At 39.0% G+C, this 24,040-nt stretch overlaps 1 protein-coding gene across 1 annotated transcript in view; it reads right to left on the bottom strand.

The window, feature by feature from the left end:
* LOC103671562 (synaptojanin 2 binding protein) overlaps positions 1-24,040 on the bottom strand; it is a 34,864-nt gene that overhangs the window by 3,065 nt on the left and 7,759 nt on the right. Inside the window, exons 2-3 of the mRNA XM_008700213.2 lie at positions 10,633-10,769; positions 717-812 (exon numbers count right to left, since the gene is read on the bottom strand). Of these exons, the coding sequence (XP_008698435.1) occupies positions 717-812; positions 10,633-10,769 (233 nt within the window). The remainder of the gene's footprint in view (positions 1-716; positions 813-10,632; positions 10,770-24,040) is intronic.

Genomic DNA, 24,040 nt, shown 5'->3' with positions numbered 1-24,040 from the left:
AAAAAATTTTTTTAAATTTATTTATTTGAGACAGTGAGTGAGCGCGCGAGCACACGTGGGCAGGGGGGGCAGGGAGGCAGAGGGAGACGCCGACTCCCCACTGAGCAGGGAGCCCGACGCAGGGCTCAATCCCAGAACTCCAGGATCATGACCTGAGCCGAAGGCATATGCTTAACCCACCGAGCCACTCAGGTGCCCCTTGACTAAATTCTGAATTCCATTTCCTTTCTCCTGGAGATCCCCTTTGAGCATTAGAGCTTTGGTCAAGAGGGTCACCAAGTTGATAAGAAAAGGGTTCATGTGGTGATAGGGAAAAGCACACGGTGGGTATCAGAAAACCCCCACCTCTACACTTCAAGTTTCATTAACAGGTATGTTCAAGGGCAGACACAGGTTTCCTTCCCCACTAAAAAAGAAAATTGATTCTGTTGAATTTTCTCGCCATTTATTTTAATTTGGTTGTCAGGCTTTATATTTAAGGCACATCGCCTGGAAGCTAGGACCTAGGCTGTAAGCAGACTGTCTGAATTTCCTTTCATGAGTAGTGGAAGTCCCTGAAGACCCCTGCCTGTGCCAGACAAGCTTTTCAAAAGAGTGAGAATGAAAGAAAAAACAAACAAAAAAGCCAAATGCACTATGGAAGATGACTCTGCGCTTTACGCCCAGGAATGATACGAAAGCTTGGCGCCAGCTCGCTGGCCGCAGTCGACACCTACCCTGTGCTGCACTCTCAGGGACACGGCATAGCCTGCGTTACGAAAAAGGTCTACAGCATCCTGGTGCAGCAAGTTCCTGAGGTCTTGGCCATTGACCTGTCAAAAACAGCAAGAAAAGTAGTAAGAGAGGTAGAACCATAAGTCAAAGATTTCTATTCATGTGACTAAACATTTAAAAACTACAGAGCAAATTCCAAGGACTAGGAGAATGGGTCAAGTAACGTAGAGCTCAGAGTCACTTTTTCACTTTCAAAGCTATGTTTTCCTAGAACTGAGGTTCCATGGGCCATCTGAAGAGCACCAAGGTTTAAAAAAAAAAAAAAAAAAGGAAGTCTCTCCTTCACCTTAGCTCCTGCTGCCTATCTCATTTTGACACTTGGGTTTCTGTCACTGTACCTGTGTGTCTCCCGTGAGCAGCAGCCTGCTTGCCTACAGCTAACATGGTCTTCTGGGTTGCGACCCTACCCTTTACATTGCTAATCCCTGGCACTGTAGGCTTCAACTCTAGAAATATAACTCTATGAAACAATTTATTTTGATGTGGTGCAAACCTACTAGCCCTTTCTATTGGTCTTGTTCAATTGTGAACAATTTTCCTTGATTCCATGGATATTCCCATCCTCCACCAATTTACTAATTTTACAGTGTTTCTTTGATGATACAAATTCCTAAAACTTCAGTGTAGGTCAGTCCTACCATTTAGAAGTGAGACATGACCAGTGGTATTAATACTTCTTAGTGTTAGGAGTGACACTGTCCACAAGTGATATCTACCCTATGCCACACTCAGTGGCACAGCAGAGCCCACTTTATACAAGACCTACACATCTTTTGTGCATGTCAATGTCAATAGCAACAGCAGCAAGAACACCTCATGTACTTATTTGGCAGGTTTTGTGCTGTATGCTTTACATACACTGTCTAATGTCATTCTCATGATAATCCTATGAGGTAGACACCATTTTTATCTTGTTTTCAAAGACAAAGAAATTGGAGCTTAGCAAGGTAGATAATTTACCCAAAGGCAAAGTACATGTAGGAGCTAGGGCTAGGGTTTTTAAATACCAGAAGTAAAGTTACAGTGCCCTTGCAAGGTACTGTTCCTTCTACACTATTACTTTTCCTCCTGAACTCACCAACTACTCTTAGCTGAAGCTCAAGCCATTGATTTATTCAAGCCTCTCATCTTCCTTGTTACCGTCTTCCTTCTCCAAGAGGTTCATATCACTCTTCCACACAATCTCCTGCTAGGTGAATTTATCTAACAACACTTTGGTGTTATAGACTGTCTACCTTACTCTCAGAAAACTGACCACAATTTCTACTCCCTTCACATTTCCTATTCCTTTACTGAATCTGCTCATTTTCCTCATCAAAACCTTTAATAACCTTTTTAGACTTTATTTGCATCCTTACCCATCTAGGAGTTCTTGCTGTAATTTCAACAAAGCACTTTGTAAACTATTAGAATCCCTTGTCCCCATGATCTTCTGCCATCTTTTCAATTCTGCACAACACACTGCATTTACTTTCCTTGTCATCACTGAGTTTAATACTCCTGGAAAAATACACTCATACTTTCCAGCACAGATCCATGCTGGCTGATACTTGCTATATCCTTATGACCGCTTTACTCACCTGGTGAACTCCCTAATGAATGCCCAGGAGCAGCTGTTCCAGACCTTTCCTATCATCAAACCCCAGCTCTGATCCTATCTCCTCTCTCGACTCCTTTGCCTTATCTTTTTTGAGAATACTGATAACTTCTCACTCTCTCTCCATGTTCTTTCCTTCCCTTTCAAAGTTTTGTGGTAGTCTCTCACTACTGCTTTGGCCCTTGTTTCTGAATTAGATCCATTTCCTTTACCAAGGCTAAACCACCCACTGGTGCTCTTGGTCACATTCCTTCTAGCCTTCTTAGAGAACATAAGTGATCACTTGATCCTCTTGATTCCTTCATTATTATTGCTCTCTGCTCTTTCTCAGCTAAAATTATCCTCATCTATAAAGAAAACAAAGTAAATATTTCTTGGAACCCACTATTACCCTCTGCCCATCTTCTGTCCTCTTCCTTCCATTGCAAAACCTGTTGAAAGAGCTGTTTGAAAGCACTGCCTCCACTCCCTCTGCAGCCATGCACTCTATTCCCTGGTACTGCCCTAATGTATGAGGTGGCAGGAAAGAATATTCTGTCCTGCGAGTCAGCGGTGACTTCCAATCATCAAATCCTACAGCCCTTTCCCAGTCGTCAGACCTCCCTCCCTTTTGCAGTTCTGTATGGTCAGTTCTGTATGGTCTCAGTTTTTGAAGACTTAGCTCCCTCGGTTCTTGAAGGATTCCTTTCCTGATCCCTCTTCCCTTCCTTCCCTCTTAAGGGAAGGAAGCATTCCTCCATGTCTGTAGTCCTCTGTCCCTCTCTCTGCTCTCCCATGGTGATCTTTCACAATTTCAACTGTACTCTGCAAGACAACTCCCCAATTTTTATCCTCGTTTCTACTTCTGGACTTGCCAGTTTCCTGCTGGGTGCCTGTACTGGAGTATTCTGCTACACCCCAATTCAACATATCCAAAGCCTCCTTTATACTTCCCACAAAACCAGACTATTGCCACTACCATTCCTTCAAACTAAAATTCTGATATTTTTAAACTCCACTCCCTATCGATGTTCACATACAATACCCTGTCAAATCCTATAGCCTAACACACTATTTGCCTTCAACTGCCTCTCTCTTTAGGCGGGATACTTTCAGATGAACTATTGTGATCACCTTCTCTCTGATTCACTTACCTCTAGTCCCTCCCCCACTCTATCCTATCCAAATACGGTCTCCAGATCAAGCTTCCTAAGGTACCGTTTTGTTTCTACAAAACTGGGAGCAGGGGCGGAGAGAGTGCATGCCTGATTTCTCATTCTGGTGTTCAAAGTCCTCCAGGAAGTGGCTCCAACCCACCTCCTTAGTTTAATCTCGCATTACTCCCTTTCATAAATCCTGTGCTCTAAATCACATAATTCACTGTCCCTAGGACATAAAACATATATCCTTACCTTTATACCTATGCCCTAGCTATTTCCACCATCTGAATACACTTCCCTTTTTAAAAATTCTATGTACCTTCCAAGTTTAATCTTAAACAGGATCAGTCCTGCTACCTATAGTGTAGAAATGAATATAGTTTTCTAGTTGATAGACTTTGATTTCATGCCTCCAAGCCACCTTCTGATTATGCCTTTTGTTTGTTTTGGCAAACATGACCCAGGGAAAGAACTTCAGGACTCCTAGAACCATCACAATGAATTCTCAACATCTCAACTTTCTAGTTAATTCCTGGGGGAGAGAATCGGTGTGAGATTGCTGACTGTAGTGGGAAGGCTCATGTAACTAATCCGGCCCATGTGATAACTATATTTCTCATTGTAAGGAAATAGGCATTTTCTCTTAGAGACAAGTTAGGTTAATGATGCGGTCATGTCAATGCATGTCAAAGATATCAGAACCAAGTTTCATAGTGGTAAGAATGCAAGTGGGAGAACTGAGTCACTACATGACATTCAATGGCAGGAGTACTGAGTTCAAAATCATCTTTGCAATCACAGTCAACAATAACTGCCAGGAATCACTGCATATTTATTATCATGTATGGAGCGGTCTCTTCATTTTACACGTACTAACTTATTTAGTCTTCACAATAATCCTATGACTTACGAACTCCCATTTTATAGATGATAAAGCCTGGAAGGCTACGCAACTTGTCCATGGGCATATAGAATGGAAGTAGCAAAGCCAGGATTCAAATAGCCTGGCTGTAAAACCTTCACTTTAAAACACTAACCCATAGAAATTTACATTGTAAGCAAGGATTTCGTTTCAGCAACATATCGCTATCCATCACGTTAATATTGTAAATTGAATTTTTACTGATTTTGCAGTTTCATTTGTATCTAATTTGTTATACACTTTTAAAATTTTAGAGTTTTGTATAAGAATATAAGGTGTTTATATATTAATATTTTTATTCATGTGCACATATTGAAGCAGCGTTAACATTTAGGAAGATAAAGTTTAATTAAGTGCCAAGTCGTTGACAAGACCTTTCTAGATAACTCTGCTAGATGTGACTGATTTACTTCTTTGAATCTCCATATTACGTAACGATCTTAAAGCTCAAAGTGAATTCTACCCTATATTATATCACTTTACATTCTACTATAAATAACTTGGAGAGACTGTATCACAAAACTATTGTAACTCCTGTAATATCTGAAGAGTACTTTGAACAACACTTGAGTATAATAAATATCACATGATTTCCTGAGGTTTGCGTGCAGACTGCACCCTGCAAAAGCCTGACTGACAGATTCTCAATATTATACAAAGCTGAAAGGCCTGGACTCTGACAGCAGCTTTGCCTGTCAGTGACTCAGTGTGTAACCTTGGTTCTCACCTGAGCCTCCTTCTGCTCATGGGGAAGAAGGACATTGGTGGTATCAGGCAAAAGAGGGTGCCATACAGGGCATAAGCCAATTATACCAATCATGCCTGTCAACCCTCCTAGTTAGGGCTGAAAGTACTATGAAAGGACTGTTATTCTAATTACTTAAAAAAAAAAAAAAAAACCCAGACAAGAGGGCTTTGAGACATTCAAGGGGAATTTCTTTTTTAAAGAACCCTTTCTTATCCTTTGCCCAAAATAAAAACATCCCCATAAAACAAATTATGATTCTTTGTCTCTTGACAAGGTCACCTCTACTCCAAAGCCAAGCTGGCTTTCTAATATTTGCCTCCTCTAAGCATTTTTAGATTCTACCTCAGATTGACTAACCAAGTTCCATAGATTTTACCCTTAAATATATGTGGAATTCACTCTTTTTGTCACCATCCACACTAATATAGACCAGGGATTCTCAAAGTGTGACCCCAGAACCAACAGCTTTAGCATTCACCAGGGAACTTAAAAGTTAAAAGTAATCCATGCTTTCACAAGCCCTCCAAGGGGCTGCAAATGAGTTAATTCTAACCTGAACTGCCTGAACCAATCTTTAACTGGTTTCTACACCCAGCCTACTTACCCTATTCAATACAAATTCTGTGCATACACAGATTTCATCAGTGATTTTCCATTTTCCAAAGTAGTGATTTTTCAAATTTGAGTCTATGGACCCACCACAGAACACAACGAAGTCAATCCAGTGGGTTAAGATCAGTATTTAATTTTAAAACAGTGAAATCAGAAGAAAAGATAACATAGAATGTATCACATACAGAAGGGATAAATACTATTTTCTTAAGCTCTGCTTCAATTACATGTGTGTATGCATGTGAGTGTGTATTACCTATGATAGGTCATAATTTAAAACGTCTGAGTAACACTTGCCTATAGCAGTGCCTCTCACACTTTATTCACAGCCTTTATTCACACCCAGGGATCTTGCTATAAGGCAGATTTTGATTCCAGTAGGTCTGGGAGGGTTCCTGAGACTGCATTTCTAATAAGCTCCCAAGTAATGGCCAGATGGTCCTTGGACCTCACTTTTAGTCCCAAGAGCTACTCAATGGAGAAATCTTAGAACTGCTAAACTTGCTACTTCAGCTTCCTTAACTCATGAACCTGAGCTATGGCAGATTTGCAACATGCTAGAAAATTCTGCTGACTGAATGTTCAGAGAACTGAAATGGTGGTGTTCTGCTTGCCAGGTGGGAAACGTACAATTTTTTTGCTTTAACTGTGGTTGTGAGCAGTCTTTAAAAATGAGTCTCCTATTTTCTGCCTTAGGAAATGAGTAAACTGAGTTAAAAATTAGTGGGTTTTTTTTTTTTTGAACTTTAACTTTTCACCTATGTGACTATTATTTATTCATTTATTTATTTATTCTAGAGAGGCAGAGACAGACAGAGACAGAGAGAGGTAGAGGGCAAGGGAGAAATCTCAAGCAGGCTTCACAGCCAGCTTGAGACCGTCACAGGGCTCGATCTCACAACTCTGAGATCATGATCTGAGCCGAAATCAAGAGTCAGACGCTTAACTGACAGTGCAACCCAGATACCCCCAAATTAGTTACCTTTGATGATTAATAATTTTGAATTGCCTCAAGAGCTCTAACTATAAAATAATATCAATATAAATGTAGACAATGTAGAGAAGGAATGGACTCAATTTAATAAGCACTGACCACAGATTATACTCTGGATATTTTAATTTTTCGGCCAAGATCCTGAAATGAATCACAATTGGGGAGGGGCCTTTTTTCATCAGAGTTGAAGAAGGAAGAAAAAACCAGATTATCCAGTTCTAATAAATCAGACCAAGCCAACAAAGTCCGTTATGCTATGATGCACTCACAGAGCAGCGATCTTACTGCATGCCTACTGCAGGCCAGCTACAAGGGTACATGCTGGAGATACTGAGATAGGAGGACAAAGGGCCTCTCGAGGCATCCTTCATCTAAGGGACTCTGCATAGCTCAATGTCTTGGCAGCTGACTGGATGAGGGTTTCTAGTGGGCCTTTCCCATTGATTTCTAAGCTACAGGCAAAGCCAAGTCATTCATTTTTCAGATCATTCCACGGCACCTGGCACAGTGCTCTGCGGGCTGCCAAGTACAGTAGCTGCAAATGCCGAGGATTACTCAGCTCTGTCATTCACCAAGTTAAGAATTCTCTTTGATGAGACCATGAAATGCAGCTGACGAGTGGCCTGATCAGTGCCATTTTGTCATATAAGGGGTTTGGTCAAAAGGGAATATTCATCTATTCAGTGTAATAATCAGCTCACATTACCTTGAGCTTCATAAAAATGTCAAGTTCACTGAGGAGGCCTACTCTTGACTAGCCACCTGCCCTCATTTAGGCAGACACACAAGGGAAATGACAAACCTAGATAGTTTACATTTCTTTCCCCAAAAGTAAAATTTCTCCAGGTTCCCTGGTAACCTATACAAATATTAAATTGTCCTCACCATCACACACACAAAATAAACTTTGGGTGAGGAATCTCCATCTCCAGCCCTCATCTCAACTTCAGGTTCATTCTACTGGTAATGTCTGTTTTTGTCTCATGGCTGTCAGATGCAATAGGGCCTTAAAAATAATTTATATTAGTTAAAAATTTTTCTTTTCTTCCTCCCTCTCCCCCCCATTTTTTGAAGTTTAAACATTCCACAGAGATCACAAAAAATTTAACTTTTGATAAGAGGAAACTGCATTAAGTCATGCGATTATTGAATTTTACGTGAAATTAAGACAAAACATGGGCATTATTTCAAGAGAAATGGAAAGATTAAATTAAATCAATAATAAATGGCAGGAAATCTAGATCACTAAATGAGACTTGTATTAATTATCCAAAATGGATGTGCTAAGGAAGTGACATATTCTTAGTCTGATTATCTAGCAAAAGTTAAAAGAGTTGGGGCATATTTTACAACATGGAAAAATAACCTATGTGAAGAAAAACCCGTAAAGAATCAGTAAAGAATCAGTGAGAATATAGGCTAATAAATAGTTCAGCATCATCATTTTACAGAGGCTCCAAAGCCAGTACTAGAGCACTTAAGAACATCAGAGGGAGAGAGTGAGCTACAGAGGAGACAGAACCATTTACCGGTTAAGGCCCAACAAGTTTGCGGAAGGAGAGAGAGTGGAGAGGACGGAGAGGACGGTGAGTGAGGCAACAGAGACAGTATTTCTTAGGAATGGGGTCTAGACAGGAGAATTCTGGAGCAAACTCTTGGAAGGGAAACTGCAGTCAAATAAGAGAGCCCTCGCGAGAATGAAGAGAACACGCTAGCCTTCTCCTCCCCTATATGCTCTGCCTTCTCTCTCAGTCTTATTTCTCTCCGTATCCCTCTTACATTTTTGCCTATTCTTCACCAGGCATTTTCTCCCTCTCTACTTTCCCATGTCTTAATTGGCCAAAACATAAACTTGAATCATTCTTTATTATGTGTCTTATACGTATTTGTAATATTTAATATCTTGTATAGCTCTTTGTTGATATTTCTCCTATTCCTTTTACTTCGATAAAGTAAAATTCTTCTTGCTATAACTTTTAAAGTGAAGCGAGCTGAGTTTGACATCTACTTTTCTCTGCATAGACATCTATCTCCTGCCATACCCTTTTAAAAAAACTTGGGTGGCCTTCCAATAATTTCTTTCCTCTATGAGGCAATGGTCCACGTAAGAAAAGCTGCTCGTCTTAGCTTATGTCTGATAAATTCTCTCACACTGAGCTATATGACCTTTCCCCCCTAATTCTATCCTTTATAGAAAGCCTGATTGTAGTTTTTATATAAAACCATACATAAAATCGATTAATTCAACTTTCTGTTTAGGATAACCCAGCCCTAGCTCCTCATTCACCTCTTAGGAGGCGGTACATCAAACTGATAGAGTAGAGGCTCCAAATTCAGACAGACTAGTTTTAGTCCTGCCACCTACTACCTGTGTGACCTCGGGCAAGCTGCTTGACCTCACCAAGACTTAACTTCCTTAGCCGCAAAACACTCATAATAAATGTACTCACCTCATAGGGTTACCACAATATTAAATAAGTGTAAAGTTCTCAGCATATTGCTCAGCATATGGTGCTCAAAAACTTGTAACCATTCTCATTTTTCAACAATCTACCTTTTACCAAATCTTTCTGAATAATATGGCTATCGTCTTAACCCCCATACTTTTCAAATGTAACCCAGGCCCCAGTGTTCTAGAGAGAATGTGGTATACATCACTTTAAACTGCCTAGTTTCTACCTACATGCTATCACTTTAACAACCCACTCTTAAATTTTCCTTAATCTACCACTCAAGTTGAATTCATGTTTTTAGGATGTCTTTCTCCAGGGAGCTATAGGAAATAATCTACTTGTAAACTTCTCAGTATCGTTTTGAGATAAAAGGTATTTATTTATCAGTCTGTATCTCTCAAATTAAAAAAAAAAGGATCTAGGAGAGTTCAATGGTCTGAAAAGAAGCAAAATAGTTGGTGAGAAGGACAAAAATAGGATATTACCATCCATGATACTATACCTTTCTGAGTTTGCCTGAATTTCTCAACTTGGTGATTTGTTAAATATATAATGACCATTGTGCAAGGATACAAAAGGTTAAAAAAAGATCTAGTCCCTGCCCTTGAGGAACTTCTAAAAAAGAATCAAATTAATGCTCACCATATAGTGTCTTATTACAAACAGCAGAGTGAAATGGGAGCCCAGTGGACAGATACCCAAGTAAGAATGCATTCCAGGGGCGCCTGGGTGGCGCAGTCGTTAAGCGTCTGCCTTCGGCTCAGGGCGTAATCCCGACGTTATGGGATCGAGCCCCACCTCAGGCTCCTCCGCTATGAGCCTGCTTCTTCCTCTCCCACTCCCCCTGCTTGTGTTCCCTCTCTCGCTGGCTGTCTCTATTTCAGTCAAATAAATAAATTAAATCTTTAAAAAAAAAAAAAAGAATGCATTCCAATTTTCCATCTTCATGATGGGTGAGAAGGGCTCTGAGTCTAAAAAAGACACTTAATTCCCACCTTCCTTTTGTGTCTCTTTGGACTACAGGAAGACACACATTAGTCTTTCAATTAACAAAAGGGAGGTGATAAAGTATAATTGAAGGCCAACAATTGTGGGTGTTAAGTCCCTTTCACCCACATTAGTCCCTTATCCCTCCCCATTCCCTGTCTTTTGAACTTGGCTAAGTAGCTTCACATTCTGGACTGAATATGCCTTGTCTATCAAGTGAGGAATTATCCTCTTTATGTTTGGGTTGGTAAAGGTGACTAATCAAGGTCCCTCCCACAAAATTCTACAATCCAGATATTTCCAGATGCAAAAAGGCAGGCAGAAATCTTCCCAAGGAAGGGGCCAAGGGTAAGAACTGGGGTCTAGGGAGCAAGGAACAGTGAAGGAGGCCGAAGCCAGTTCTCACCGAGAGGATCTTATCACCCTCCTGGAGCCGCCCATCCAGGGCCGCAGCCCCATTCTCTTTGATGCGGCTGACGTAGATGCCACTGTCGTTGGAGACATACTGCTGATCTGTGCCACCGACGATGTTGAAGCCCAGCCCTGAGAAAATCATGGAGGAGTTGTAAAGGAGACAGTGGTGAAGAAGAAAGGGATTAGAGGAGAAGAGAGAAAGAGTAAAGTCCTAGTGGGGAGGGGAGGCTGATGAGCCAACTGTGATGTAACTGACCAGCAGACACGGGCAAGGTCAGTGAAGAGTGTCGTCAACAGAGGTCAAGAATACCAGAGTCGCCCACTTAGACCAGGCAAGACTAAAAATACAAACGCAGTCATCAAACATAGTTTGCTGGGTATAAAAAGAAAAGATCTATACTAAACTCAGTGAAAGAATAATGGTGATTCTTGTAAGATGTGCTTTTGTTCACATTCGATTTTGATTCTGCTGGTGGCATTTAGAGGACCCAATTCTTGACTTTCCTGCTATTAATGTAACACGGTGAGTTGTGCTCATGAGAAGCCATGCTTTTAAGTAACTAGCAAAACTTTTTTTATTGGGGCACCTGGGTGGTTCAGTCGTTAAGCGTTAAGCGTCTGCCTTCGGCTCAGGGCGTGACTGCCCCCCCCCTCCCCCGCCCGCGTCCATCAGGCTCCTCCGCTGGGAGCCTGCTTCTTCCTCTCCCACTCCCCCTGCTTGTGTTCCCTCTCTCGCTGGCTGTCTCTCTGTCAAATAAATAAATAAAATCTTTTAAAAAAAACTAATTAGCAAATGAACTGTCTTTAATTCAGTGGAGGAGAGATTCTTAACCAAAGCTTCCCCTTCATCCTTCCCTTCTCCCAATGTTCAGGACAGTTTGTGTATGCAAGTGTTGTGGAAGAAATGGTCTTAGGAGTTTCATTTGCTTTTCTATTCTGAGTGTAGATGCTGGCAGGAATCCTGGGAACTACAAGGGTAACTGAAGCTTCATAATACGACTAAATCACCAAATTCACTGTTTCTTTTTCTACCTACAGTGCAAACAACCATGAATTTGGGTAGTTTGCCAAGTTTTATTCACTGTAGGAAACTATCCACGGGTTAACAGCTCTCCATTCTCCCTCTCGACCTAAACCCTGGCAACCACTCTTCTATTCTTTGTTTCTCTAAGTGACTAATTTAAATGGGTATAAAATTTCAGTTATGCAAGATGAGTAAGTTCTGGAGATCTGACGTAGAACTTGATGCCTATAGATAACAATAGTATTACTGTACACTTAAAAATCTATTAAGAGAGTAGGTCTCATTTAAGTGTTCTTACCATAATAAAATAAAATAAAATTTTAAAAAGAAAGAAGACTAGTAAAGTATCATTTCCATGGACAAACCACTAAGTTGTGGAAAGAATTTCACTATACAAAAACCATTGTTACAAAGGGATTTTATCTATGCATTAAAAAGGGAAAAAAAAAAAAAAAGGAACCTCTCTAGGGTTTTCTTTCTGTCAGATACTGTAGAAGTCATAGCCACAGTGCCAAGAGAAAAAAAAGTTTGAAAACAATTAAACAAAAATCTGGCGGCACAATTAGAAGGAATAGCCATAATCACTAGCTTACTATTGGTTTCAGTAGAAAACAGACACTTAAGGAGACATATGTGGGCTTTCCAAAAAATTCTCCCCATTGGTGGGATGAAAGCTTATGTGCGAAGCTCACAGTATTAACATAAGTACTAGCAAATCAATCTGTGATTTAAGGAAACACATGGCCAAAGAGAAAGAAGCAGCAGGAAACATCTCATTAGATAGCATACCTTGTGGACCAACTATCATCTCAGCTAGAGAATGAAAAGGGTTTAAGATACAGGATAGCAAGAGCTCCTTCTGAAAGATGACTATTTCAACTTCCTTGAAGAATAGGGTATGAAAATTTAAGTTACTAAATGGTTTCCCTTAGAACACTCTTGATTTGTATCATAGTGGGTGGGAGGTACTGGAAAAGGGACAGTGGGTAGTGATAAGACAGAAACGTAGGTGAAGCCTGATTCGTGAAGGCTTTGAAATTACTTCAAAACTGTGACAGGCTTGAGCAAGGTGGCTGAGGACAACCAGCCTCTCACAATACTAGCACAAACTATTTGGAGAAAATCTTCCCAATCTAACATCTTCACCAAACGTTACAGATGACTCGGGGGACTTGGGGCACAGGGAGCATGTGTTAAGTAGCTAAATGCAATATAGTAGTTAGAAAGAGGAGGGACTTAGCTACTGGTTATTGAAAGCTACAGAACAGTGCCTTAAAAAGGAGAGTGGAAGAAATCTTACTGAAATTTTCTATAAACATACAAGTGCTTACTCTCACCCAGAAATGACATTATATAGGCATGTTTGTAAGTGATTGTTACGTTAGTTATAAAGGAACTACACCACTTAACATGAAAACTCTGAGACTGACATGAGGTCTCTTTGTTCAGCCGGAACATTTACAGAACTGAACTCACCTATAATTTGAAGCATTGCTGAAAAAAATGGGAGTCACCAGAGGACTGAGCAGCAGTACTACCAATTCAAACCTGATCACTTACTATGTGCCAGGTACTGTGTAATGTTTTTGAAGAAGACATAAAGCTAAATGGGACAGTCCCTGCTTTAACCACAAACAGAAATTTATCCTTTTCCCTGCCCCTTTTAGATTTTGAAGAAACAAATTAAAGTCAGAAGACCTGGTCACAAATTCAACTCTATAACTTACCAGATATGTGGACTAATATAAGTCCGTGTACCTCTCTGATTCTCAGTTTCCTTTTCTGTAACATAAGGATTACAAATCCTGCGCTCTCTACCTCAAAAGATAATTGGTAGGGCCTAATAACATAAAATCTGAAAAAAATCCTTTATGACGTACAAAGTAGTTACTATCAGAGTAGTTGTCAACACACAGTGGTGCCTGCTACCACCCCAAATTGGAGAGTTTGACAGAGAAAAGATTAACAAATACACAGTACCAAGGTGGTAAGTCCTGAAATATAAGGCAGATTAAAAGTCCATCCATTAATAGGACAAGACTGGTTTGGAACTCAAACTTACTGAAATTAAGTATTTCTATAACTCGTAACCCAGACAGCCCTATCGTGAAGAGTTTCTAGCAAGGGTGGTATTTAAAATATGCAACCATCAGTCCAGCACATGCACCAACCAATTGCAACAGATGTCAGCTGGAAATAAGCAGAGGGAAGTGGTCTATCCCAGTATATATCTGCTGATTATCAACTGCGTACTAGGGAAGTCTTTCATAAGTAGGGTAGATCACATATCCTGGTTTGTCTGGGAATCTTGGTATATACCTGTTGTTCCAGTATAATTGAAATAGTCCCTTTCAATTTAAAAAGCATCTCATTTTGCACCAATGTGACCATCCTATCTATAAACGGTAATATAAGAAAAAAAAAAAGGGTGATGTAAGAATGTTAATTGCAGCATGCTTTGTGGTAGGGTGAAACTGATGGTAATTTAGATGTCTATCCTTTAGGGACTAGATAACTAGAATTTGGCTAAGAGTTAGAAGATCTGAATAATCATATATAAGGTAACAGAGTTTTAAAATGTAATGCTGACATTAATAGCACAATATCTTCTTATAAATTAGAAACCCAGCACACAAAACAGTTATTACCTACTTACAAAAGCGCATGTATTTAAAGACATGTAAAGACACATTAGAATGGGTACCTTTGGGGGAAGGATACCACATGTAGTTTAGGGATGAAGGGTAAAAATAAAACTAGAGAGGGACTTTGCATGTACTGATGATGACAATGCGTGATGGAGCTAAAGGATATAATAAATTCAGCTCTCAGCATCTATAATCCAAATGGGATTGAGGGGAGAGGGAAAAAGAAAAAGACTGGGACTCAAAAGACTTTTTAAAAAGTGAGGGAATGAATAAGTGTTGCCTAGTAAACTCTGGTTATAATGTGCCAATAAATTTTTTAAATGTGATAAGATTAAAATGGGTGCTTGAACTGTAATTTGGAAGAGAAGTCTAAATGCAAAAAAGTAAAGACGGCATACGAATGACGTAGGACTGGGAGAGAAAGGAAGTACGTCTTGTATAAGAGTTTTGTAAAGTTAAACAAGAGATGCCTTCTTGCAGCTACCCCCCAACCGTCTCCAGGTCTGGACCATGAGCTTGTTTAAGCATAAGAGCAGTAATAGCAGAAGCAACAGTTAATATTTATTGAGCATTTGATATGTACCAGGTACTATGCTATACACTTTAGATACGTTATCTCATTTAATCTTCTCAACAAACAGGCGAAGTGATTACTATTCACATTTTACAGATGAATTTCAAGATGAGGCATGAAGAGATTAAGTAATTTTACAAAAGGTCACACAGCTCTTCACAAAGCCAAGACAGTAAGTCAGGATATTTGATTCCGAAATGTGAGTTTTAAACCATTTTGCCATACCGTATCTTTGTAGGCAATAGAAACAACTGCTTTAGGAAAAAGTCTGCTAAGCAAGGCTGCCTATCTTGGGAGTCAACCTGCCTGTGTTGGAATAATGGTTGTAGAGCAGTTTCCAAAAGTAATATATTACAGAGGAAAAACTGATTATTCTGGAGTTCTGTCACCTGAGTCAGGGTCCCTCTTGCTTACTTTCAGGCAAGAGAAGGAAAAACCCCTCGTTTATTTTAGATTCTTGTCTATAAAATCTAAAAGTTATAAAGTAAAAGAAAAAAACAATGTTTAACCTATTATATATTATTCTGGAAATAGTAATTCTGGACATAATTAAAATGAAACAAAACAGTCCATTAACACCAACAATGGTAGCCACTTGCTGAATTACGAACACCAGACTGACAAACACCCTATTTCCCCTCTATCAACCTGCAGTTTTTTCTGCAAGATAATATCACAAATCTTCCCTAGATGTCAATCCAACTCACTGTTTGTTTAGTGGTAAAATATATGTAACATAATATTTAACTTTTTAGCCATTTTTTTTTTAAGATTTTATTTATTTATGTGACAGAGAGACAGCCAGCGAGAGAGGGAACACAGCAGGGGAGAGGGAGAGGAAGAAGCAGGCTCCCAGCCGAGGAGCCCGATGTGGGACTCGATCCCGCAACGCCGGGATCACGCCCCGAGCCGAAGGCAGACGCCCAATGACTGCACCACCCAGGTGCCCCTTTTAGCCATTTTTAAATGTATAACTCAGTGGCATTAAGTACATGCACAACATTGTGCAACCACCACCACTATCCAGATCTACACCTTTTTCATTACTCCAAACAAAAATTTTGTACCCATTAAACAGTAATTCCTCCCTCTCCTTCACCCTGGTAACCCCTATTATACTCTATATCTCTAGGAGTTTGCCGATTCTATATACCTCATATATAAGTGGAATCATACAATATTTGTTCTTTGGTGACTTGCCTTTTTTCACTTAGCATGGTATCTTCCAGGTTCACCCATGTTGTAACACATATCAGAATTTCATTCCTTTTACAAGCTGAGTAATATTCCATTGTATGTACATACAACATATTGTGTATCCAGTCATCTGTCAGTGGACGTTTGGTTGTTTCCACATTTTGGCTACTGTGAATAACGCTGAGAACATTGGTGTACATGTATCTGAGTCCCTGCTTTCAATCCTTTTGGGCAATTATCTAGGAACTGAAATGCTAGATCATGTGGCAATTTTTCTGACAATCTGAGGAACTGCTCAACNNNCCACAACAGCTGCCTCATTTTACATTCCAACGAGCAATGCCCAGGGTTCCAATTTCTCCATATCCTCGCCAACACTATTTATTTTAGCTTGGTGGTTTCTTTTTTTGGAATAGTCATCCTAGTGGATATGAAGTGGAAGTGGATGTGATAGGTCATCATGGTTTTGATTTGCACTTTCCTAAGGCCAGTGATGTTGAATATCTTTTCCTGAGTTTACTGGCCATTTGCATATCTTCTCTAGAGAAATGTCCTTCAGGTCCTTTGCTTAAACTGAATTGGTTTGTTGTTGTTGTTGAGTTGTAAGAGTTCTTTATATATTCTGGATATTAATCCATTATCAGATATATGACTTGTGAGTATCTTCTCTCATTTTGTGTGTTATCTTTAATTCTCTTTAGTGTCTTTTGATGCACAAAATTTTTAATTTTGGTAAAACCCAATTTATTTTTTTCTTTTGTTGCCTGTGCATTTGATGTCACATCCAAAAAATCACCATGCCCAAAAATGTAAATATTTCCCCTCTTTTCTTCTAAGAATTTTATAGTGTTAGATCTTTTGGGGGGGTAGATATCCTGTTTATTAATTATTTTTAAGTTTTTATTTAAATTCTAGTTAGTGTAATAGTAGTTTCAGGTGTGCAACATAGTTATTCAACACGTCTATACAACACCCAGTACTCATAACAACTGCACTTCTTAATCCCCACCACCTATTTAATCTAACCCCCACCCACCTCTCCTCTGGTAATCATCAGTTTGTATTCTTTGGTTAAGAGCCTGTTTCTTGATTTGCCTCAATCTCTTTTTTTCCCTTGGCTCGTTTGTTTTATTTCTTATATTCCACATATGAGTGAAATCATAATTTGTCTTTCTTATTTCGCTTAGCATTAATACTCTCTAGCTCTACCCATGTCACTGCAAATGGCAAGATTTCATTCTTTATGGCTGAATAATATTTCATTGTATACATATACCACATCGTCTTTATCCATTCATCAATCAATGGATATATAGTGTTAGCTCTTACATTTAGGTGTTTGATGTATTTTTAGTTAACTTTTGTATGTGATGTAGGGCAAGAATCCAACTCCAGTGTTTTGCATTCAGAGATTCAGTTTTCCCAACACCAATTGTTGGGAACTGTCCTTCCATGAAATGAATGGTCTTGGCACCCTTTCAAAAACATCTGACCATATAGGAAAGGGTTTATTTCTGGGCCCCCTATTCTATTCCATTGTTCTATACATCTGTCTTTATGTCCTTATACATCTGTCCTCTATACATCTGTCCTACCACACTATTTGGAACACTGTAGCTCTGTAGCAAGCTTTGAAATCAGGAAGTTGTGAGTCCCCAACTTTGTTCTTTCTTTTCAAGACTGCACTGGCTAGTGGGGGGGGGGGTCCTCTGAGATTTCACATGAATTGAAGAATGTCCTTTTCTTTTTTTTTTTTTTTTTTAAAGAATTTATTTATTTGACAGAGATAGAGATAGCCAGCGAGAGAGGGAACACAAGCAGGGGGAGTGGGAGAGGAAGAAGCAGGCTCATAGCGGAGGAGCCTGATGTGGGGCTCGATCCCATAACGCCAGGATCACGCCCTGAGCCGAAGGCAGACGCTTAACCGCTGTGCCACCCAGGCGCCCCAGAATGTCCTTTTCTATTTCTGCAAAAAGGCTGATTAGATTTTGACAAAGATTGCACTGAGTCTGCAGAATGCTTTGGATAGTATTGTCTGTCATCTTAACAATATTAAGTCTTTCAATCCATGAATGTGGAATATACTTCCACTTACGCATGTCTTTAATTTCTTTCAAATTTTGTAGTTTTCAATGTACAAGTTATTGCCTCCTTAAACTTATTTTTAAGTATTTTATTGTTTTTGATGCTACTGTAAATGGAATCATTTAATTTCCTTTTCAGATTGTTCATTGTTAATGTATAGAAACTGATCTTGTATGTTGAGTTTGTATCCTCCAACTTTGCTGAATTTGTTATAAATTCTAACAGGTATTATGTGTTTGTTTGTAGAACCTGTAGGGTTTACTTTTGTGAACAATTTTACTTCTTCCTCTTCAATTTGTATTATCTTTTCTTTCTTTTTCTTGCCTAATCTTTCCAGTTAGAAATTTTATTTTATTTTTTAAAGATTTTACTTATTTATTTGAGAGAGAGGGAGAGAGAGCACATGGGGGGGGGGGCGGGCAGAGGGAGAAGCAGACTCCCCATAGGACCCTGGGATCATGACCTGAGCTGAAGGCAGACACTTAACCAACTGAGCCACCCAGGCGCCCTGGTTAGAAGTTTTAATACCATGTTGAACAGAAGTGGTGAAAGCAGGCATCCTTGGCTTGTTCCTTATCTTAGCTTTCATGCTTACATAAGTGAGTATGATGTTAGCTGTGGATTCTTCATACATGGCTTTTATCATGTTGAGGAAATTTCCTCCTATTCCTACTTTGTTTTTAACATGGAAAGGTGTTGAATGTCCTTAAATGCTTTTTGTGTATCTGCTGAGATGATCATGTTTGTTTTTCCCTTCATTCTATTAATATGTCGTATTACATTGAATGATTTTCGTTCATTGAATCATCTTTGCATTCACGGAATAAACCCCATTTTGGCATGGCATACATTCTTCTTAATACGTTGCTGAATTAAAACAGTGTAGTTCAATGATTCCCCCTAATATTCCATGTGGAGGCAATTTCTGATCACAACCAGAGGGAGCAAGACCCAAGCAGAACCTAGCAGCTTCACTAAGTTGATGCAATGGGGATTAGAGTTTGGAGAGGGTGAGGTTGCTGGAAGCTGCAGGGCAAAGTTCTGGAAAGGAGGAACGAGGCAGAAAAAAAAGAGATCCAGGTATCTGCATGAGTCTTTACCAAGTACTGGCCCTTGCATATGTTGAGTCAAACTCCACAAAGCTGGAAAAAACAAAAACTAGGAAGCTGTATGCTGAATAATTATCAGAGTTCACAAAATGCAAGATTTTCAAGTTCCGACCAGCCAGAATGGAAATCCTCAATGATTCACTTGAAAATTCTGTGGACATTCACTTACAGCATACCTCATTCATAGAGCTTAAGTATAGCTGAAGTAAATGCTACTTTAGAACCTAGAAAAGGTTACTAACAGGCCTTCAGGGGGTCGAACTGATCTACAAGTTACTTAACTGCCCGCTAAAACAAAGTTCAACATTGTAACATTAAGAATGTTACTGTAATAAAACAAAATGCAGACATGCAACAATGTAATATTCACAACATCCAGAATCTAATTAAAAATTAACATGCTAAGAAACAAGAAAACATGACCCACAATCAAGAGAAAAATCAGTCGTAAGAAACAGCCAGAAATAATAAAGGATGAAATGGGCAAACAAGGATGTTTAACAAGCTATTATAACTATGTGGAAATAAAAGAAGTCAAACATACTGACGGAAGATTTTTTTCAAGGCTTTAATCCACCTTGAGTTGATTTTTGTTTATGGTGTAAAACAGTGGTTCAGTTTCACTCTCATCCATGTTTCCAAGTCTTTTGCATTCTGTCTAGTTTTCCCAACACCATTTTTGAAGAGACTATCCTTTCCCTATTGTATATTCTTAGCTCTTTGTCATTAATTAATTGACTATACATGCATGGGTTTACTTCTGGACTCTATTCTGTTCCATTTATGTATGTACGAAAATGGAAGATTTTTTTAAAAATGAAACTTACATTTTGAAAATTACAATGTCTGAAAGGAAAAATATACCAGATGTGATTAACAGCAGATTTGATACCACAGGAGAAAAGATTAATGAACCTAAAGACTTAGAAGGGAAACCACAGTACCATGTAGGATAATAGCAATATATACCTGGAGTTCAGAAGAAGAGGAAAAAGGGAAACAAAAAATATTCGAAGAAACAACTGGCTTGGGGCGCCTGGGCACCTCAGTCAGTTAAGTGTCTGCTTTTGGCTCAGGTCATGATCCCAGAGTCCTGGGATAGAGCCCCACATCGGGCTCCCTGCTCAACTGGGAGCCTGCTTCTCCCTCTCCCTCTGCCCCTCCCCCACTCATGTTCTCTCCCACTAGCTCTGCTCTCTCTCAAATAAATTTTTAAAAATTTTAAAAAAAGAAACAATTGGCTCAAATTTGTGAAAAATTTACACAAACGGATCTAAGCTCAACAAACTCCAATCAGAATAAACACAAAAGAAAAAAAACAGTGAAGTATATCATAACCACATTCCTCAAAAGCAGATATAAACAGGAAAAAAAGGACACACATGTACTAAGGCACAAAGATGACAATGACAATAGTTTTTTCCTCAAAAACTATGCATGCCTTAAGTCAATGAAACATCATCTTTAACACACTAAAAGAAAAATAAAAGCCAACCTAGAATTTTATATCCAGTGAATACAATGTTCAAAAACAACAGCAAAATAACTATTTTTTTCAGAAAAACAGACGTTGTGGGGCGCCTGGGTGGCACAGCGGTTAAGCGTCTGCCTTCGGCTCAGGGCGTGATCCCGGCGTTCTGGGATCGAGCCCCACATCAGGCTCCTCCTCTATGAGCCTGCTTCTTCCTCTCCCACTCCCCCTGCTTGTGTTCCCTCTCTAGCTGGCTGTCTCTATCTCTGTCGAATAAATAAATAAAATCTTAAAAAAAAAAAAAAAAGAACCAACTTGACCTAATTTATCTTTACAGAACAACAGACTCAACAACTATGGAATAAACATTCCTTTCTAATGCACAGGTAATGTTCACAAAGATTGACCACAGGCTGCTCCATAAGTCTGTCTCACTAAATTTCAAAAGATAGACACAAATTAGAAATCAGCAAAAATAACTGTTTTAGCTTCCTTGGGCTGCCATAACAAAACACCACAGCCTACATAGCTGAAATTTCTGTTCCGGAGGCTTGGGAGGTCCAAAATCAAAGTACCAACAAGGAAAATTTCATGCTGAGGCCTCCTCTTTACTAGTAGGTAGCCACCATCTCACTATGTGCTTCTTTGTGCATGTGGAGAGAGAGAGAGAGGGAGGAGTTCTCTGGGTCCCTACAAGGACACTAATTCTACATGATCAGTGCCCCACCCTTAACTTAACTTTAATGACTTCTGTAAATGCCTTATCTCCAAATCTCTAAATACTGTCACACTGAGGGTTAAGGCTTCAACATATGAAGGGGGCGCACAAACATTCAGTCCATAACAAAAATATATCGAAAAAATTCCCTCAATGTTTGTAAAACAAATAACCCATGAGTAAAAGATGAAACTATAAGGGAAAATAGAAAACACTGTAGTTGAATGACAATGAAAATGAAATCACAATATATTAAAAATTGTGGGGGGGGGGGGCCTGGGTGGCGCAGTCGTTAAGCATCTGCCTTCGGCTCAGGGCGTGATCCCGGCGTTCTGGGATCGAGCCCCACATCAGGCTGCTCCGCTAGGAGCCTGCTTCTTCCTCTCCCACTCCCCCTGCTTGTGTTCCCTCTCTCGCTGGCTGTCTCTCTCTCTCAAATAAATAAATAAAATCTTTTAAAAAAAAATTGTGGGATGTAGCCAAAGCAACATTTAGAGGGAAATTTACACCTTTACATGTTCACAGAAGAAATAAATAGGTATAAAATCAATGATTTCAACTTCTAACTTAAGAAGCTAGAAAAAGAAGACTACATTAAACCTAAAGGAAGTAAAAGAAGAAAATAATAAGTGAAAAAAATTTAACAAAGCCCAAAGAGGTTCTTTGAGAGGATTAATAAGGCTGATGAACTGCTAGCAAGACTAATTCAGAAAATGTAATTTACGGATTACCAATTTCAGGAATACAAAATGGATTATCACTATATATCCTAAAGATATTAAAAGGATAAGGGAATATTCTGAATAATTACAATATTGTCAACAAAACGGGAAAATTCTTTCAAAAAAACCCACAACTTATCAAAACTGAAGAAGAAAACTTCAAGAAGAAAAAGAATATCTGAATATCCCCATATCTATTAAAAATATCTCCAAGTGTATTAAAGATATTGAATTCATAATAAAAAATATTCCCACAACTTCAGGCCAAGAATATTACACTAGTGTATTACAGCAAACATTTAAGAAAGAAATAATTCCCTTATGCAAAAAAATCCACAATATGTTCAGTAATTTCACAAAATGTTTCTCAACCCATTTTATGCAGACAAGATAATCTTGATACCAAAATACTGGTACCAGAAAAATATTCCTCATGCACATAGACTCAAAAATCTTCAAGAAAATATGAGCTAACTGAATCCAACACTATATAGAAAGGATGAATGTGGGGTTTACCTAAGGAATGTAAGGTGGTTTTAACACTGGTCAAACACATGAATAAATTCAGCTGTTAGTGAAGTAAAGGAAAAATCATATGATTACCTCAGTATATGCAGAAACAGCAGGTGGCAAAAGTCAACACCTTTTCATGATAAAAATTCTCAGCAAACTAAAAATATAAGGGAACGTTAAGTCTGATTAAAAGCATCTACAAACAACTAACATCCCTAAAACTAGGTACGAGGAAAGGATGTCCACTCTCTCCACTAGTATTCAGCACTGTCCTGGAGGTCCTAGTCAGTACAGTAAGAAATAAGAGACAAAGATTAGAAAGAAATAAACCTGTCACTGTTGATGGATATGTACATGTGGGGGTGGGGGGCATACGGGAAATCTATATATCTTCCTCAATTTTGCTGTGAAACCAACAATACTCTAAATAAATAAAGTCTTAATTTTTAAAAATAATATTTGCCTGTTGGTGGGAATGCAAAGTGGTGTAGCCACTGTGGAAAACAGTATGGAGGTTCCTCAAAAAGTTAAAATTAGGGGTGCCTGGATGGCTCAGTCAGTTGAGCATCTGACTCTTGATCTTAGCTCAGGTCTTGATCTCAGGGTCATGAGTTGAAGCCCCAAATTGGGTATCACACTGGGCATGGAGACTACTTTAAAAAAAAAAAAAAAAAGTTAAAAATAGAACTACCTTACAATCCAGTAATCACACTACTGGGTATTTACCCCAAAATACAAAAACACTAATTCAAAGAGATATATGCACCCCTATGTTTAGAGCAGGATTATTTACAATAGCCAAACTATGGAAACAGCCCAAGTATCCACCAACTGATGAATGGATTCCATACAATGGAATACTACTCAGTCACAAGAAAGAATAACATCTTGCCATTTGCAACAACATGGATATAGCTAGCAAGTATTATGCTATGTGAAATAAGTCAAAGACAAATACCATATGATTTCACTCATATGTGCAATTTAAGAAACAAATGATCATAGAGGAAAAAAAGAGAGAGGCAAACCAAGAAACATACTCTTAACTATAGAGAACAAACTGATGGTTACCAAAGGGGAGGTGGGGGGGGGTCAAATAGGTGATGGGGATTAAGGAGAGCATTTGCCCTGATGAGCACTGGGTGTTGTATGGAATTGCTGAATCACTATACTCTACACCTGAAACTAATATTACACTGTATTTTAACTATACTGGAATTAAATTTTACAAGTTTTTTTAAATTAATAACTACTACTTTCTGTTTTTCACCATTCTACACACACAGCTGTTCCATATCTCCATGACTTTGTCCTCTTCCCTTTGCCTGGAAACATACTT

Source organism: Ursus maritimus, unplaced genomic scaffold, assembly GCF_017311325.1.
Source record: "Ursus maritimus isolate PB19 unplaced genomic scaffold, ASM1731132v1 scaffold_25, whole genome shotgun sequence".
Taxonomy (NCBI): Eukaryota; Metazoa; Chordata; class Mammalia; order Carnivora; family Ursidae; genus Ursus; species Ursus maritimus.
Note: the sequence above shows the minus strand (reverse complement) of the source record. Positions and strands in the feature narration are given on the sequence as shown.